This window comes from Gopherus flavomarginatus, chromosome 5, assembly GCF_025201925.1.
Source record: "Gopherus flavomarginatus isolate rGopFla2 chromosome 5, rGopFla2.mat.asm, whole genome shotgun sequence".
Lineage (NCBI taxonomy): Eukaryota > Metazoa > Chordata > Testudines > Testudinidae > Gopherus > Gopherus flavomarginatus.
Genome location: NC_066621.1, coordinates 84,912,353 through 84,931,573, shown reverse-complemented (window position 1 = coordinate 84,931,573; position 19,221 = coordinate 84,912,353). Strand labels below are relative to the sequence as shown.

The 19,221-nt window shown below is 41.1% G+C and overlaps 2 protein-coding genes across 2 annotated transcripts in view; one reads left to right on the top strand and one right to left on the bottom strand.

Annotated features, from left to right (window-relative positions):
* The window catches only part of LOC127052099 (astacin-like metalloendopeptidase), a 29,318-nt gene extending 19,876 nt beyond the window's left edge, over positions 1-9,442 (top strand). The window contains exon 13 of the transcript XR_007774676.1: positions 9,354-9,442. The gene's annotated coding sequence lies outside the window, so the exon portion shown is untranslated. The remainder of the gene's footprint in view (positions 1-9,353) is intronic.
* LOC127052111 (astacin-like metalloendopeptidase) lies at positions 4,117-17,767 on the bottom strand. Its single transcript, XM_050955426.1, has 12 exons — positions 17,647-17,767; positions 16,349-16,373; positions 14,373-14,438; positions 12,167-12,235; positions 11,184-11,324; positions 10,426-10,543; positions 9,431-9,609; positions 9,215-9,299; positions 7,529-7,656; positions 6,250-6,365; positions 5,555-5,780; positions 4,117-4,437 (listed from the first exon to the last, which is right to left on the bottom strand). Exons 1-12 carry the CDS (start codon positions 17,647-17,649, stop codon positions 4,415-4,417), a joined length of 1,179 nt encoding a protein of 392 aa, XP_050811383.1. The 5' UTR covers positions 17,650-17,767; the 3' UTR covers positions 4,117-4,414.
* Positions 17,768-19,221: the final 1,454 nt, after the last annotated feature.

Below are 19,221 nucleotides of genomic sequence, written 5' to 3'. Positions count from 1 at the left end.
CAGCCTATAGTTACCCTGGTGAACCTACTTGCCCTTTTTAATATTGGTACAGCATTGGTACTCTCTTTCCCCCAAATATTCCAAGATTTATTAGAATGATAAATGTCAGGTATCTCGGTCAACTCTTATAGGACTCTTGGGATCAAGTTACGTGGGTCAGTTAATTTAATTTTTTTTTAAATCTCTAGTAGATGTTAAGTAACATCTTCCTTAGTTATTAATGGACTGGAAAGTACTTCATTGTCCTTATGTGATCTTATCCTACTGCTTTCCAAATACAGAGTAGAAATATTAATGAATTCTTGTTCCTTTACTTCATCATTAACAAGATGGAAATCATAATATTGTAATAGCCCTATACAATTGCTAGGATTTCTTCTGTTCCTTTTATGCTTAAGAGATTCCTTGTTGTCCTTAGCTCTGCTAGCCATGGATTTCCCCCTGACATCTTTAGCTTCTTTATCCATTTTCTACAGTTGATGATTTTTAATTTACTTGAATTTTTGTCTACTTTCCCTTTTATTACACTTGTTAGGTATTGGTTTTTTATTTTTAATTGCTGCCTTCACTTCACCACTGAGCCAGGATGGGTTTTTAGCCAAAGTTGCTGTCTTCTTTAACCGTGGAATCATGACTTTTTGGCTATTTTCGTTCACATTTTTCTGTCTATATTTTTTCTCTAACTCAGCTCCACTCACAATTTCCCTCAGCTTTGGGACATTAGACCTTTTGAAGCAGCACGTGTGTGTATGTGTAGGGCTAGTTGGATCTGTCTTTTGTTTGTCCATATTGACTATAACTGGGTCATGATCACTGGTCCCCAAGCAATCACCAACTTCCACATCTCCGGGGATTATTTTTTCTTTATCAGTCAGGGGTCCAAAAGAGAATTACCTCATGTTGAGTCAACACCTTTTGTGTTAGAAAGTCATCTATGATTTTAAAAACTCTAATAATATTTGAATTATGTTCTTTGAGTGAGCCAAACTCTGAGAGGGTTTTTAAGGGACAGGACCACAGCAAAGTAAGTAGACTTTGGAAAGAGAAGCAGGGGAGGTGTCAGACCTGGTGTCAGCTTTATTTATGTCAAGATCCCAAACCTGGAGCTAGTGGAAGAGGGAGGACACATATTCCCCTTTAATTCTGAGTGACCAGCAGAGAGTGTTGCTGCTAAACTGGTTGCTGCTATACCTGGAGAAGGGTAAAGATTGATGGACCCTCAAAAGACCTCTAAGGGAGGGCTATGACACAGAGGAGACTGTAAAGATTTTCATATTATTTGGGACTGTAAGATGTGGAGTTGGCCAGTTTAGCCTGCTAGTTAAACCAAGCAATCAAGCCAGGAAACTGAGGCAGCAGCCACATTCCATGAAGAGAAGATGTTATGGGGCCACAAGCAGCCAGATGTAAGAGCAGCTCTGAGGCTGCTCTGTCTGGCACTGGGGATCACCCTGCCACCCAGTTGCCCTGGGCTTGGGGTAATGCAGAAGTGACTCACGGCCACCCCCAGGGTTATACTAGGCACAGCGTGTCAGAGAGTTAGTCCTATTCTCCCTGCTAGTGACTCACCAGCTTACTTGAAGGATATCCAGCAATATGTTTTAATCTACCTTGGGTCTCAGCTAGCTACAGCATTGTTTCCTCCCTTTGCTTCTCTGGCACTTTTCCTGGCACCAACTCAGTCTGTCACCTCCTCAGCTGACTGCCTCTCAGGGTTTTCTCCCTGCAGGTCTAGGTCCAGGTTTTGCCCCTTTAATCAGGGCTTACCTCTAGAATCTGTGCCACAATGGTAACTTCTCTATATCTTTCCTGATCTCTTGCCAGAGTTCTCGACCCAGGAGAGGATCCCAAGGCTAACTGTCCCTCTAAACTGCCTCTTCCCCCTGCAGATTTCCCCATGTGCTACTGCCAAGAGAAGGACTGCAACTAACTAACTAACTCACTCTCTCTCTCTCTCTCTCTCTCTTTCACTCTCAAACCCTGCCTTCTGTTCTAGATTTCCTCTCCCTATAGTAACCCCTCACCTGGGAATCATCTTAAATTGGGCCTGGCGCACCTTCCAGGTGCAAGCAGGTGCTCTAATTGAGCTCTCCCATTCCAGTTAATTCTTTCAGAGCCTGTGTGGGGTCTACACCCCATCACAAGCCCCCAATATCAAACAGAATTCACAAGTTGTACCTATAGATTCCCCAAAGTGTCATAGCCAGTCCCTATGATCTGGGTCTATATGTTTCCACAGGCAGCAACAGACTCTGACGAAGCTGAGTGCTTGGACAGTTAATAAACAAGTTCTGGGCCTTCTCTCTTGCACTGTTGAGTTCTTATTAAACATTACAGTCAGGATCAGCCAGGCCTTCAGTATTCACACTCAGGGCCTGATCTGGCATTCAGAAATGGTCTTGTCTTATTATTTACATTTGTGCAAAGTGGATGTAGACTGCTCCTAAATCAGAATAACTTTTCATGGGTATAAATGACTCTGCAAAGCAGCAGAAAGATGCAAAGCAGCAGAAAGTCAGGCACTCAGTTTTTCAAGATTATGGTGCCCTGTGGCTGTCTAAACATTTTCCATAATATGTGACTCACAGATCTCATGATATCTTAAATGTTCTCCAGCATCCTTGTGAGATGACTATGAGGGCAATATAACATGAAAACAGGAAAGGATTTGTGAGATTGGATGTGCATGTACAGGGTTTTTTGGTCTGCTATTCATCTAAAAATGAATTGTAAGTTTGCCTGCAGCATCACAAGCAATATCTTGACTTGATTTTTCTGGTTAAGGGGCATTCTTGTCCTATTATTTTACCTGAAGTCTACCAATCATGTCTATGTTTGTCTGCTGATTGCTGTGGAGTGTAATACTGTGAATAGCTTGTATTTTTATATTAGAAGCTTCTTTAGCTGTTGCAGTATTGAGACGTCTCACACACCTGTGACAGATATTGCAACCCCATGCAATATCTTTGGAGACTATATTGTATCAAGTTTGTGTATCACTGTAGGCCAGAGATTGTATGCAGTTCTAAGGGAGAGGTTTACCACAGCTCCTCCAGGAACCAAAAACAGTGAGGGGTGATTAAGGTGAATTACTTAGGTTGTAAACACATCCAGAGAGGTACCACTCCTTGGGATGGCTTGCATGTACAAGTTCAAACTGGATTTACTAGAGACCAACAGACAAAGAAAGGGCTTTTGGTATAAAAAGGCTGCATTTAAACTAAGAGTCTTCTTTCTGGTCCAGCAAGTGGACAGGATCTTCTTCCAAGTGGGTCCCCAACCCTTTGTAGAAGGGTTGGAAAGTCTCTGGCCTGCTAGGACTTCAAATGACTGATGGATGATTCCTGGTATCGTTAGTGTGTGATTAAATTGGTTTGTTTTTATTATGTTTTCTCTCTAATGCTTTTAACAGAAGAATAAATGGGCTTGCTTAGAAAGAGCTGTGTGGTAACTTGTAGCTGCTGGTGATGCACTGCTCACAGCCCTCGGGGAGAGACAGCAATGCACAGGCACTGGCCATTAGACAGACTGGCTTGCTGGGGATATCACAGGGTAACGGCAGGGAGCCGTGCAGCCTTAAAACCCCATAGTCAGAAAGGAGTGGGACAAGAGTTCCTGCCCACAGATAGGTGATGGCTGGAAACCTAAGACCTGACTGGGAACTCCTGGAATGGACCAGGGAGTGGGGGATACAGGTGCAGTTACCCTGAAACTGAGACAACACCATAGAGCTGTTCTAATTCCATCCAGCAGAGAACAGGAATAACAAATACTATGGCCATTATATACATTAAAATGTCCTTTCTACACTGTTTGGCAGGATGTGATCATGGGTTTGAGGTGCTTTGTACACTTTATAGTGAGCACAAAAAAAGGTAAAAGGAATACCTAATTTCTATTAAATGCTGAAGGAAGAGAGATCCAAATAAGGCATATAATGAACCCCAGTATCTTAACTCTGGATTTCCAAACATCATCTCTATTGTAAAAAACCCGGATAATTTCTATATACAAGCACAGAGGTGAAAAGAGGTCCCTCAAAACACTAGAGAATCCAAACTAGAAATTAATGCAACGAGTGCCAAAGAATAAAAAAGTACAAGAAAGAGAGAGGGGTATTTTTTAAATGAAGATTTTATTAAAATGCTGTTAGTTAAATAAAAAGAGAAAATAACTTAACCATGCAGACAATAACTTTCTACACCCTTGTCGAGGACAGATATCATATGACACAAGGGGATCCCATTTATACCTGAATCAGGGAGCACACTTGCTACAGAAGCTGGAGACTTTGATTCATAACAGAATTAAAATTTCCTTTTGATCATAGCAAGAAAAGGAAGCAAAGTAGAAAAAGCATAATTTAGATTTTCACAGAATAGGCTCTTTTCTTCTGTCTCATATGCTGATCCTTTCATGTGGTGCGTGGTGTCTTTACTGTTAAAAAAAAAAAGGAGAGAGAATATTTAGCTTGCAGTGCTATCTTGCTGTGTGAACACTGGTTTCTGTGAACTATATGAATACTGGAGTGTCTGACCATGCTCTGTTTTACAGTCAGGACACTTGTGCATCTCTCTGCAGTAGTTGATAAGTAGTCCCCCAAGCTGACACACAAATCCGGCATGGAGAATTAGCATACTTTCCCCTCCATACATGTCTATAACCATCATCAATGTGAATGGATGTTACACAGGGACAGCAGAATTCAAGGCTTAGTGATTAATTAAGTGGTCCTGAGAAAAATGTCTTTTTGGGGAATGAATTCTAAAGATCTCTACCTGGTAGAAAGAATTATTGGTCAGAAATATTGCCTGTTATTATGTGACTTCTTTCCCAAGTAATCTGCCTCTGTCTGATTCTATCTAGTCCCTCTGAATTGTAGGCTTGTGAACTGCATCCATCACAGAGGAGCCACATTTTTATACATAAGAATGATTTATCTTGTGTAATAAAATCATATATCAGACAAACTGTATTATTGTGCTGTTATTTAACACACATTTTTGATCCTCTCAGCTGGTTAATGTAATACAATTTTCATTAGGAGGGCTACAGTCTTAGGGGATATCTTCAAAAGCACTCTCCATTGTCTTCCGCTCCCACTGAAGTCTATGAAGCAAGTTCTACTCACTGACTCCAATGGGAGCAGAGGTAGGCCAACACCGAGTGCTTTTGAAATTCTGCCCTTAGCAATATATTAGGCAAACGTGATCCACATTTTAATTAAAGTTCATCTATGATCCGTTGTGGTAAAATTCAGGTGATCATACTGAATCCAGTGGGCACAAGTTTGATTTGAGTCATAAAAAGAGATTTGCAAGGGCATAAATCTGAGAGATTATTCAAACTGTAGAGTTTTGGAACCACACCACACTGATGATCTCGTTAGTGTTAATGAATGTGCCCCATCTACTGAAATTAGTTACAGAATCGTAACAAGACTGAGCTGCTATATCTGCAAAGCAAGATGAGGGATGATGGTAAAGCTAAAAGACTTCTGATTTTACATTGTTTGCATCTGATTCTCTGCCATTCTTCCTGGGATTGGACCTACCAGAGGAGTAGGAGATCTTGAATCCAGTGGCTGCACCAGTGCCACCCCTGACAAACTCCACAAGCATAGTTCTACCAGAAGCTGTTACAACTGGGGGACTCTTTGTCCCACAAGTCTTGTCCAGTAGAACCTCAGAAGACTGGCTGACCCCATCATATATTTTAACATATTCAGTTTTACAGTCTGTGGAGGACTTCAGACTAAAGGCATCAAACTGCAGAGAAACCTGAAAGAGAAGAGGAAACAAACCTTTTAATACCCACCAGCCTAATTCATTTCAGGCAGGTTCCATTAGATCAGAGTGAGTCAAAACTAGATATAAGCCCAAACTGGAACTAGTTATCCAGCCTCTTCTCCCATACCCTGAACTTTCAGGGTTCGGATAAAATAGACTCTGAATGTGAATTGCCACTTCCATTGGTTTTGCAAAACTAAGGCCCAACCAATGAAGTTTTCCAAAATCAAAACTACTCCTGTCTTTTCCCATCCATAGTTTAAGCATGTGAATATGAATGTTATAAATTGGAGAAAGAAAATATCTATTATGTTAGCTGCATATCCCAAGAAAGGAACTTAATTTGAAATTTGTATTATGTCCTTATTTGGCAACTGGAGTGTAGCAAGAACAGCAAAATGCATAATCAGACAGATATCAATTCAATTACATGTAAAAGCTATCAAATCCTTGTAATTACCCGTTTGGATGGGATTCGGATGAGCCAGAAACAGGTAGCATTGCTTGAGTATTTTGACGCGTGGTTGTCAGAGCTCAGTGACCCAAATGGGCTATCAAGGATGATGCTGCAGCGATCTGACAGAAAAAACAATGTTTGTACCAGAATCAGATTTAGAGACTATTTTACATTAAAGTCAGGTACCGTTGTGCTCTGTTTAGAATGAAATATTCTCCATATTGTCATCTGCCAGAATTAATTTCAAAGTCTCTGCACATCTGTGATAGTTAAAATTCAGACTACTAAATGAAGAAATGTGTAATTCTAATTTTCAGATCATTCATAAATATCTATATTGAAATGGCAAGTATATTAGCAAATGGGAAACACATCAGCTTTTTACAGATAAAGTCAAGAACAGAGCAAAGGGCCATAAATTTAAGGTTTCTTTTTGCATATCTAAGAAAAATGTGAGAAGGTTTAATTTTGCTAAGGTAGTGGCAAATAGGTTGAATGGGTTTCCACTGGGGATGAGGGAAGTCAAGCTATACTAGTATATTTAAACAAAAATGAGATGACACTATGGTATTAGTGTTAAAGGGGTATTAGTCAGTTTTGTGCTTGGGAGGAGTCAGCAGACTATCCTCTTGTCAGGAGGAAATTTTCTATTTATCCTGCTTTCTCCTGAGACTTAGAGTTTGCTTTTGTATTTTGCATGGGAGGGGCTTTGCCTTCTCTAGTACAAGTTAAAATTAAAGATTTAAATATTAATTTTTTAAAAAAGTTAATTAAAACTTAAGTGTTTAAAAATATGTAGGCTTTGGATGGATGAGTTGTCACTAAACTGTTCCAGATGTGAGCGGCCCCCAGCTGTTTCTGGTCTTTTCAACTCTGAAATTACGATACCTATGTCTGCAGAGACACGTGTGATAACAGACTCTTTGAAGTTCTTTCAATTGTTTTTTGAGTTCTACAGAAGTCAAATGATTGAAAGGAAGCACACAATGGAAAGACTACATAGATCAAATTCAGTGTACTTCCATGGAACTGCACCCACTTACACCTGGGCTGAATTGGTCCAACAGAGTTGGAAACAAATCACATATTGTATAATCAAGATGTGTCCCAGTCTTCATCTTTGGTTTCCAGGTTCATCCTCTGAATGCCATATGTTCTTAATGTGTACAACTACCGATTTAGTGTAGAAGTTTCAGGATGTTCCAAATACTGCATCTCTCTGCAGGGCTACACTAGTACCTCTGTGAAGGCTCTGAACAGAAGATGGATATGAAGCACTTACTGCAGTTATAGAGCTTGTTGATTTTGGCCACATCCAGGTTACTCAGTCCATATCTCTGGCCAATAGGTACAGATGCATCAGGAATTGGTATAATAGTTGCTCTTCCAGGGGTATTAGAGAAAGCATTTCTGTGGAAACAGGAAGAATCATGTTTTCTAAATCTAATTGTTTTTTACAGCATGTAATTGTGTAATCCATTTGCTTTACAACAGTAATAATACTTGTACATAACTTACTCCCATCCCACATTGCAACTGTATAACTCTTCTGACCAACCATTTCATATGGAACAGTAATGCATACTGAGAACATGGTATTCTGTTAGAGTGACATATTCATCCCTATGTAGAGGACCAGCACAAGGTTGGCCTATGCACCACTTAAGGCATACTTAAGCCTTATGGTTATAATGGGCCAAATTGATGGAGTTACCCTAAGAATGAATTTGGCCAATAGTAATACTTTAAAGTACACTCTAGCTTAAGTGATACATAGGTTTTGTTGAACGAAAATAGTTTCCACTGTGTGGGCGGGGGTGGGGGGAATCATTATGACATTTTTCTTTGTCTTAAAGCTTATTTTTATAAAAATCTAAATTTGAGGCCAAATTTGAGCTGACAGTGGACTTTAAGACCACTTGAATAAATGTGTCCCTTTAAGGCCACCAGACTGGACCCAGAGAACCCCAGTTCTATTGAGGGCTTAACACAGAGACCAATTCAAGGTCAAGGTCCTGATTTTCAAAGCTTTGCATGGAACTGGTCCTAGATATCTGGGAAGCTGCACCGCCCTCCATGATCATGATCTCCTGCGAGATCTATTTTCCATGGGAATAACGAAACTACAAGGAAATGATGGAGGATCACGACCATGGAAGAAAGAAGCTTCACAGGAACCAGTCTTAAGACTACAGACCCCACTACCACATAATGGAATGATCACTAGCCTCACTGCATTGAGAGCTAAGTGTAAAACCCACCTCTTTGTTCAAACTTTCCATTGCTCTTGGGATTCACTAAAAACAAAACAATCCCCAAAAGCCCTCTAAGTCTGCCTCTTAGTGGCTGGGAGGAGAGAGACAGCACACTGTTGTCATATTTAACTTGGTAGTGTTCAGATACTATGGGGATGAGGCCCACATGAATACCTGTAGAGAGAGGCTAGTGCATGTGGTATTGGAATGCAGAGAAGTAGTATGTAGTACTGCTAATGACAGAGCATTAGCCCATGCCTATTTGTGTGCCTGGACTCACTTCCACAACACACTATACTCACCAATAGGTCATAGATACACCTATCTGTGGTTGAGGCCTAGTAATCAATGTCCTCAGCAGTGACAAACGAGGAGCTCTGCTCTGAAGCTGCTGCCTTGAGACTTTCAGATACAAGATCAAATAACAGGGCTGGCAAAAATACATTTTGTATAAATTTGCTCTGGATGTCATGTAAGGAGAGTAAATATGGTACAACCCTTACCTCACTTTCAAATGACTTTGATGGGGAGATAAAGGATAACAAACTTATCTTGCAGAAAGGGTCTGTTTGAGTTGAATCACAACCATTCATATTTTCCTCAGAAAAAATGTAAAGCTGATAATTATGAAGAGTAATTGTGTCTCCTAAGTTTCAACAAGAGATTTGAGCTCTATGTGCCTTCAAGAAAAGAAATCGCACATTCCAACTTACGTGCCATAGTGCATCACTGAGGAATAGTCATATTGAAGGCCTAGGTTGTTGGAATTCTCAGATTTTTTAAAGTTGCCTTTATTACCTGTAATATATAATATCATACTTAGAAGATGTATCAATTTTCCCTCTTTTCCAGAAACAAGGATCAGCTAGGAACAACAAGACATTAATTAATCCAGTATCTGCACTAAAGAAGAGTTCAAGTGTACCTACCTGCACTAATATACTCCCACATAATCTTTACATAACTGTCTCTGTCACTTCGACTCTGTTCATGTAGAAAGCCCAGTGCATGGTTCAGTTCATGCTGAATTACCCCTTTCCACATGCAGCCTTTCTTCATCAGAGACAGAATCTGGCCACCTCCAATCTTTCCATAGTGGGACCAGCAGCTGAGAATAACAAACACCAAAACAGAGGAAAAGTTTGATATCAACCAGTCTTGGGGACTGTACAGAGAATTTCAAACCACAATTTATTAAAGGAGTGAATGGTCATTCTCTTCTGTCTTATTGTGGTATTAGGGGCACATACTAGGGTGAAACTCACCCCAGGGCAGAGGGCCAGTGCCAGACCAAGGCAACACTTAAGTTCCACACTAGCCCTTAAGTGGTGCAGAGTCCTTTGTGTGCAGTGTGCTGGTCTCCTGCACAGGGGGAATTTCACCTACTGTTCCCTAGAAACATGATTTTTTATAAAACTACTGTAAAGTTTATCTTGGGGCTTCTTTCAGAGAATGAGCAAACTTGAAGGCATTTTGAATCACGGGGATATTGGACAGTCCTCCCCTTGGCTGGATCTTTGGCCTTGACAGCCTACTATATCCCTGACTTAGAATTCTTCCATACTCTATTAGAACTGATATTTCCTGATGCAAATTAAGAATCATGGCAGCTTGCCATGTATTGTGGTCAAGTGTGTGTCACAATGCCCAGGCACAGCAGTGTGAGTTGCAGATGCAGTTTCTACCTTAATGCTACTTTTCCTGGGTTTGTGAGTTGTTTTAAGTCTGCATCTGGTTAGTTCCTGATGTTGCTCCTCATTGCTTAACACTGAGCAGGATACTTTGCACGCTCAAATGGCCTGGAGTTTCTCAAATAAATCCAGTTCACTGTCCTCTCTAAATCGTCTCACGATTAAAGAAGCAAAGACATGAAAAGTGGGATAGACTAACATTTTGAATAAGAGTTAATATCAGCAGGACTTACCCTTTTCCTGACTTAATACTTAGATAGTCAGATTCTGTTGTGTGATTCACAAAATCAATACAAGTTAGAATTTCAAACTCTGCCATGGCTTCACTAATCCACCGTATTTGTGCCTCATCTGGAGAAGAAAGGGTTAAATTACTTGTCACACAAGAACAATTATTTGATGCATAAAAGTCAATGTATGCTCAAAATAGTGCTTATGAGGGATTTAAGTGGCGAGTCGATCTCATGCTGAATTTCACTCTAACTGCTTTTATGGCCTAGTGCAAGGCCCTTCTCTGTATTCAGGACTTGGCCTGAGAAGGGTTTGGACAGCAGGCTGGTTTCTGCATTTCTTGTTTTAGATGAAGGGGGTGGTGGTTGATTAATCTGGGGACGGTTCAGCTACTGTCTGTTATTATGGGCAACTCCTTTGCTACATGTGTGATTCAAAAACTAATGAGTGCATCCAAAAGGTGATGCAATAGACACGTCTTATAAAGTGTATTTGATGATAATACCTCATTACAGAGAAGTGCCATCACTATCTACAAGAGAATAGAATAGTCAGCAGGATGGGTGCAATCGTCTTGGGATGATTGTTTTCCTTTTCTCACTGTAATGTACAGCTTGTCTATGTATGTGTGTCATAAGTGAGCTAGTGACGTGTGTTGCATCAAATATTTGCACTGCCCCTTTTTTCTAAGTTTGTATTTGGAAATTAATTAACATTTCAATGACAATTAATTTTAAAAAATTATAGAAATGCAAATCACCATAGTCGGGGGAGAAGACATAGGGGACACGGACAATGCCATCGCTGGATTGGGGCCAAAAACATGAGTGATCCGAACAGCCAATAGCACTTCGGCTCTTTGTCACAACAATGTCACCTTCTCGCAAGCGCTGGGTGGTGTCTGTGCAGAGAGAAAGAGGAATGTAATATGGAAAGATGAGAGGGTTGTTTGCATTGAATGGAAGTTCTAGCTTAGTTAGGAAGGGTTTAGATAGGGAAGGGTGATGGGAATTGACAGAGTGAGAGGCTTATGCTACATTAAAAAATCAACATTTCAATAATCAGAATTCAAATGAGAGAGCAAAAAGGGTGTAGGAACGGAGGATTCAGGAATGGACAGAGAGAAGAGTGGATGTAGAGAGATACATGAAAGACTGTTTCTATGTGCTGGAGTAAAGTCATTTCAAAAGACTGTTGGAAGGGGAAATGGGGGAAAAGCAGAGAACAGAGGGAGAAGAAAACTAACAGAATAAATCCAAAAGCATCCAGAAGACTCAAAAAAAGAGGTTGAAATGGGAACAGAGTGGGTCTGATCAGCCACCAAATATCCCATCTATGAGCACGTATTCTGAAGCCTTATCATGGCTGAAGACCCATGACTACTCACAAGATGTTTGAATTCAAGACAGGTAACAATGACTTAAATATTCAAAGATCTTTTTCTAAATCCAAGAAGTACAAAGACATTCAAAATTACAACTGAATCCATTATTAATCTGCCTCCACAGTTTAGATGTCTCCAAAATATATATAATCTTCAACACTGGATGTGCTAGGCACAACTGGACAGATTGGCAGATTTAAAGACTGCTTAGCAAAAAAGTTTGAGTCTTGTTTCTAAATGTGTCTAGAGCACTTTGTGTTCATAAGACCAGAGAAATATTTGGGCCAACTGCTATAAAAGGAAGCAGAAAAAAGATCCTGAAAACACCCAAGATACTTATATAGCTTTGAAGTTATTACCTGCATTAGCTTTCAAAATTCGGTTAAAAACGTCTTCCTGTGTGTCTGTCTCTGTAGCCAGCTCAGCTTCTGCACAGAAATGCAAGGATGTCAGTTTGTCCTTCCCAAAGCATATACTGGTCCTGATCTTCACACTGGGGTTACTCCAATGACTTCATTTGACATATTCCTGATTTACACCAGCATGTGTGAAATCAGAATCGGGCACAAAAAACTTTATGAGCAGGCATGACATAAAGCCATGCATTTATTCTGCTAAGAAGCACAAAATCTTGTGATCCCACAAGAGCTGTGATTACTTTTTAGTTAACACAATTTCATGAATAGGTCAATTTATTTTTTTTTTACCACCACCCTTTAAGGACCCAGTCTTTGGCTCCATTGAATCTGGTTTGCACAACTCTAGCCAAATAAATTGACATGAATGGATGTTACACAAACATAGGGAGAACAGAACAGACCCATCTCCTCTTACTTAATGAATAGTTAAAAGCCACAATAAAAGTTCCTTTTATAGGGAACAAATTCCAAAAACCTTTGGAGCTGATTCTCCACTCTCTTACTCCAGTTTTATATCAGTATAACACCACTGAAATCAAATTTAATTGTAGCAAACTTGAGTCAATTCTGATTCATTGAACCTGAAAGTTCAGTGCAATCTGAAAAATTCTTCAGTGGCAGTAAATTTTAGAGATGGCTTGAACTAATTGAGAAACATATGAAAAATCACGAAACATGGGGGACTCTATTAGTCAGTCAACTGCCTAATTCATTTAAGTGCTTTTGAAAACCTCACTAGGCACAAATTTGCATCTTAAGGCACTTAAATACATTTGTAAATCTGGCCTTAGATCTTGAACTCCTGGCCAAAGGCCAGATTGCTTCCTCCAGTCCTATCATAGATGGAGCTCTGGCACAGCAGGTTTGGGGGATTCAAAGGGTGCAGCCCTTTCTGCCAAGATTTTTTACTATCTGCCTCCCCTGCAGAGTGGAACTGCCATGCTTCCACTGCCTTTCATACCCTACATGCCTGCTGAGATGACGAACAAGATGTGACCAGTAGAAAATAAGGAAGAGTGGTCAAGATTTTCCACTAAAATGTATCTATTTTATCGAGAACTTTTCTTTAAATATGGAAAACATAAGTTTGAAGTTTGGACATCTAAACAAGATGACCACATTTTTTATTTGTGCACCTGTGTTGGCATTTCACGGCCAATGTTAGGTGCCTACATGCTGAACTGAGTGTCCACATGAAAGAGTTTGAAGCCCTCTTTTGGTGTCCTGTCTTGAAAATCAGAATACACAGGACACAGCTTTTACATGGCATTACTGGGTACCATTTTTCTTAGCCTTATTGAGTTTGAGATAGACAGATGGAAAACTAGATCTTATTTTGTATTGTTGCATTTTTATATTGTTTACTTGTAAAATCCTAGTAAAGCCTAACTCTTCATTTTTCTGTCTACCCAGTGGAGTTGTAATCTGTAGAAGGAACCAAGGGTGTTAAATCTTCCTGAAGTCTTACTCAGGGGTCTGGAGAATGGGGAGCACGATAACAGAGCATGTAGTTCCAAATCACTTCCAAGCTTGCTGCATTTCTTTCCTTGGGGGAAAGGTTCTCTGGATGATTTGAGGATCCAAGCAAGAATTCTTTAAAATGCTGGAAGCATCAATTACAAACAAAGCACTGGTGCATATTGTGCTTTTAAGGCAGCTGCACCATGCTTTCAGAGTACAACATGAGGAGGCTTATAAGTGTGGCCAGCTCCACTGGCCGGCGTGAAAAAGCAGGATGCCTGGCCTGTCCCCTCCTGGCTCACTTTGTGGGGTTTAGGACAAGTTTCAGAGGAGAACACGGAACAGAATATGCCCAGGTGCAAGAAGGTGAACGCTCCCTTGCAAGCCTGCACATGACCAGGCACTCTCAAGCCTAACCCGTCCAGAGCACATTAGCACTGTGTGCCAGGAAATACTCCAGCTATATGACACTCCTGTAAACAAGCAAAGATAGAGACAATGCAGAGCAATGCTCCAGATCTCACAGTAAGATGCTTGTGATTTACAGCCAGAGTAAACAAGATGCTGGATTTGCATTGCTTTATCTTTGATCTATATTTTTCATCATGACTGAATTTATTAGAGACAGACATATTAACCAGGAGAGGACTGGAAGTTACTGGGCCCAAGTTTTTATATCATTTACCTTGAGTGGACTGTAAAATGTCACTAGAAGGGGTCACTTCACTCTTCGTAGGATAAACAGTAACATCTACAAGAGGAAACATGGATGTTAAAATCTTAGCAAGATAAACTACCCAAACCCTGTAACTTCACTCCTGAGCTGAAGTCATAGTAAGAGGGGCACATCCTATGTGCTTCTCTGTCTGTTTTTATGCTGCATTCATCGTAATATCTGTGCACCTCTTGGGGGAGGAAGCTGGTGCACCACCTGGGAAAAGCATGAGGCCTTGACTGGTGCTTGTTTGGTGTTCACTAGGAAACTCCATCCCTCCCAGACTTGCTCCTCTCTGGGGTTGTTAGTACAGCTGGCTTGACCACAAACTCTCAAGGGTTGCCAGCCAAATGATGCTTGCCCCCTGGATGTGTGTGCTGAGTGGAAGGAAAGATTCCTTGAACCTTCTTTCTCATTTCCAAGCTGCCATCACTTGGTCTTAAATTATTAGGGTGTCTACAGGCAGAAGTCCCAGAATGCCTGCCAGTGCCATAAACCTGATTGCATGGGCTTTGGGTATCAGGCATGGCACAGAATGATGCAGTTCAAAGTTTCCTTCGTGAAGCCTTAAGTACTAGATTTCACAGAAGAGATACAAATTGCAATAAAGGTCAATTAAAACTTCTTCTGTGCATTGTGAAATTCAATCACCCCATAATATTTCCATCAAGGACTCTCTGCAGCTGTGAGCTCCAGTGGTTGACTACTCAGTGGAGTGTATCCCTTAGTTGGCTCCAAATTTACTGACCTCTAATTTCACAGTGTCCCTTTGTTCTCACATTATAAAACAGAGAACAAAGGAGCCAGTTAACAGTTCTGAATATTTCCCACAAATCCCTTTTCCCTTCTCTGCCACAGCCTCCGTGTGTAACCTTGGGCAAGTCCCTTAGCTTCTATGTGGCTCATTTCCATATCTGTGAAAGTGGGGATAACAGCACTTCCTTACCAGGGCTGCTGTGAGAATGAATATAGTTTTAAAAAGTTTGTGAAGAACTTTGAAATCTACTAATGAAAAGTGTTCTCTCTCTCTCTCTCTCTCTCTAGGAGTATATATACACGCTGTACAACAACATTACCCATTTGCAACTGCCTCCCCTCTACCTCTACTAAAAGTTTTGCCTTCATCTCCTCTCCCCAGGACTTTTGCAATTCACTTCTCTATGGCCTCTCTACCTCCCAACTCTCTGGTCATCTGCATGTACTGCTGCTGCTACCTGCCTTCAGTCCTGTACAATCACATGTGCATACATGCATATGCATACACCATCCTCAAACAACTCTGCTGGCTCCCCACCTGTTCCAGGATCTAGTGCAAAATTGCTCTCTTTGTGTATAAAACTTTGGCCTTTCTCTAGTTGACACTATTTCTCTATTTCTCTTTCACTCACTATATACAAACTGCACTGATCTTATTTCTTAAAACTCCCCTTGTTCTCACCACAGCTGGTCCATATGCATTCTTCTATGCCAGTCCTGCCATCTGACCAGTGCTGCTGTATGCCTTTGCCTCTGTGACTCCCTCTCTTTTCACATTTCAACTGAAAACATCTTTACTCCTTTGTCTGCACCTCTTAATTTCTCATTCCTTCTGCTGCTATTTAGTATTGAACTCAGTAAAGTGATTGTAAGGACAGTGCTTTACAATAAAAGTTGTATTGTTCTCTGACAGTACTTTGTGCTTCTATGAAATAGATGGGAAATTGGGCAGAAAGCCAAATCTCACTGGAAACCAGATAAGTGCAATTTAGTGGCACATTTATTACCAAGAGCAGGGGCCTCATCTGGCTTAAATGGATATAACTTTGTTAACTTCAATGGGGCTATGCCAAATTACTCCATCTGAGGATCTGGCTACAAGACTCTTGTTTTATACAGTCTTATTTTGGTAAGTGGTCAGCAATTTCTTTAAATTTTTATATTTCAAGTATTGTATAAATCCTACTTACTTGCACCAGCATGTCCATTGCGTTCCTGCAAAACCAATATATTTACGTTTTCATTTTTGCATGTTAACCCAAAAAATCCAAATGACGAGCAAATGGAAGAAGTAATCTCAAAGACTGATACAAAAATAATGTTACAAGCTAATGTATTTCTTTTAGAAACACAGCTGGGAAATATTCAAAAGATATCTCATCCACCAGTCAAAGAAGCAGAGATCAGACACAGTAAACAGAAGGGTTGTGTGGAATCGCTCTCACCTGAACAGGGAAGCCTAGAGTTGAATAAAGGAGAGGTGCAATAAAGATTAGGAGCATCTTCAGGTCCATTTTCAAGTTCTGACAGCTTATCTGTGACTCTCGCTATCTGTCCCAGATCGGGAGCGTTGCTCCTAGATATACTAGCAGAGCCTGCTCTACCAGGGTTGCAAAATTAGCCAGCCAATGAGCAACTCAGAAGACAGCAAACAAACAATTTTTTAGGTAGCCAGAGAGGTCAACTCAGCCGCAATCAAGTTCCAACACTCTCCTATTGGCTGGCAGTTACAGCTATCACTGTTGCTCACTTCCTGTATGCCTCCAGACTTCCCCCTGTTGCTTTCTGACCCTCATTCATGCTGCTCCCAATGCTTGGAGCAGACCCCTCTATCCATGCCATGTGTCTTCTCTCTCTTCTCATCAAATCCTTTCTGAAAACTCACTCCTTCTGTGAAGCCTCCTATGCTGATGCCACCAGTGAGGTCTCTGCACTGGAACACCTGCCCCATGTAGTGTAGTTGTTGGGTTTAGATGGTACGTTGTTAGGGGTAGGGAGTCTATCAGTCTATGTGTTAGGTGAAGCATCAGGTACTGTCACGATGCTCCCTATACAGTCATTTTGGAGCATGTAACAATCACTGCCTAGCAGGGACATGTCCATATCTCCTCCCTTCCCATCTGTTTAGCCTACTAAACAAATCCCTTACCTCCCCTGCTGACTGACCTATAAACAAAATCTTTTGCTTCTTACTGTCTCAGGGTTTTCTGTCTTTTCTGGACCTCCAAAGTTTCTTGCCAGCCTTCCAGTTGTTATGTGCCCCAGGAGGTATTGTGGCCATCAGTCAGAGAAGAGACAGCAGGAGCAGCATGTACTCTCTGCGTTGTTCCCACTGCGACTAACAGGAGCGGTAGCTTGATGGATCTTGCTGATGGCTGATGTAAGGAAGTGGATATAGGAGGCTTTGGGTGCAGATATGGACAGAGTTACTGGTAGTAGAGAAGAAACACAGCTATGACTGGAAAGAAAGATCTCAAAGGACACTCACCATCCAGCAAGAGAACTGTAACCTGTTCACCTAACCACACATTACCCTCTGACCAAGTTGCTGCAGAGCTGTGCTGTCTATGATCTATGGCTGTTTTGCACCTGCAAGTGTCCATTTTCCATATGACCATCACCATAGAGAAAGAAAACAAAGATACATCAAAAGAGAGAAAACAAAGAGAGGAACAACATACATTCTCTTTAGATTGTGACAAATGGTTGGACAACCTTAGGGTAAATTTAAAAACCAAAACACTGCAACTTACATTACCCTTCATGTCTTATCATGTCAAGGGATCTGAAAGTGCTTCACAATAATCTTGACGTTAGAAGCAATTCCATTCTAGTGAGTTGGACGGCTCAGAGGAGCAGTAATGGTCTGTACAGCTTTTTATCTGCAGGTCACTAGCTCAAACCCAGACCAGGTACACAGTGGCAGTGAAATGCTACGTGAAACAGCTATATGAAAAGAAGTGGTGGGTGTCAGTCTAATGCTTACTGGACAAAAGTCCACCCCCATCACAATGAGAAACCATGGATTGAATGGGCCAGGCAGATGAACCACCCCCCTCAGCCCTGGAGGGGGCAGTGTAGGTGAAGCTAACGGTGCTTCTGCCTGTGCTGTCGCTGTTCCGTGGGTAAATAGAGGTCAGTGTAGGAACAGGGTTTGAGATGACTGGTTGGGCTACATCCGCTTCCAGTGTTTTAGCAAGAAAGATACATCAGACACTGAATAGTAAATCGCAATGTATTTCAGGGCTCTATGCCACACTGTAAAGAACAGGGATCTTGGCTCATTTTGTTGCTCTTCTCAGAATAACTTCCAAATTGCCAGTATTTTTGGTGATGCAGTTCCCAGAAAGGAATTCATAAACTCAATTCATCCAAGGTCCAGCTTGGCTTTGGCTGGTGAAGACCATTTCTGAGGAACCCCAGCAGCTTCTGAGCCAACACAAGTTCTAAAGTCTTGTATGGACTAGGATTTAAAGGTATGATGTTAGCATGTGTTAGCTAATATGGTCTGCCTAGCACATTTGAAAAGCTTATGTAATGTTTATTACAAGGTGTGCTACACAGGTCGAGTTCAAGCTCCCCCCTACACTTTCACTCAGCCATCGTAACACATATTAAAAACAGCGTGCATTGTCCACACTAGACTTTTCAAAGATGTTCGCTAACGTATATACTAATATCTCAAACCTCTGAATGCTCATCTAGGGTCTTTGCTGGGAAAGGGTGTGAATATGATAGCTGAGGAAGCACTGAGTCAGCAAATTACTGCACATTCTCCACCAGCAGGGTTCCCACACAGTGTCTGGCATACTTTAGAGCTGCCCTCCCAAAGCAGTGTCTCAGAGGAAGGACAGTGATGAAGGCATCACCCTGTGCATGAATCACTTTGGAGAGCAGCATGTCAGGCTGAGCAGCTGCAATAGCTAATAGATTGATATTTCAGATATGGTTGCACCAAAGCCATACAAAGAGGGTCTATTCCCTTCCCTGCTCAGAGACGTGAAGACTCTTATGCAGGTCCCAAATTGCATTGGCCTTTTCACAGCCATATTGCATTGGCAAC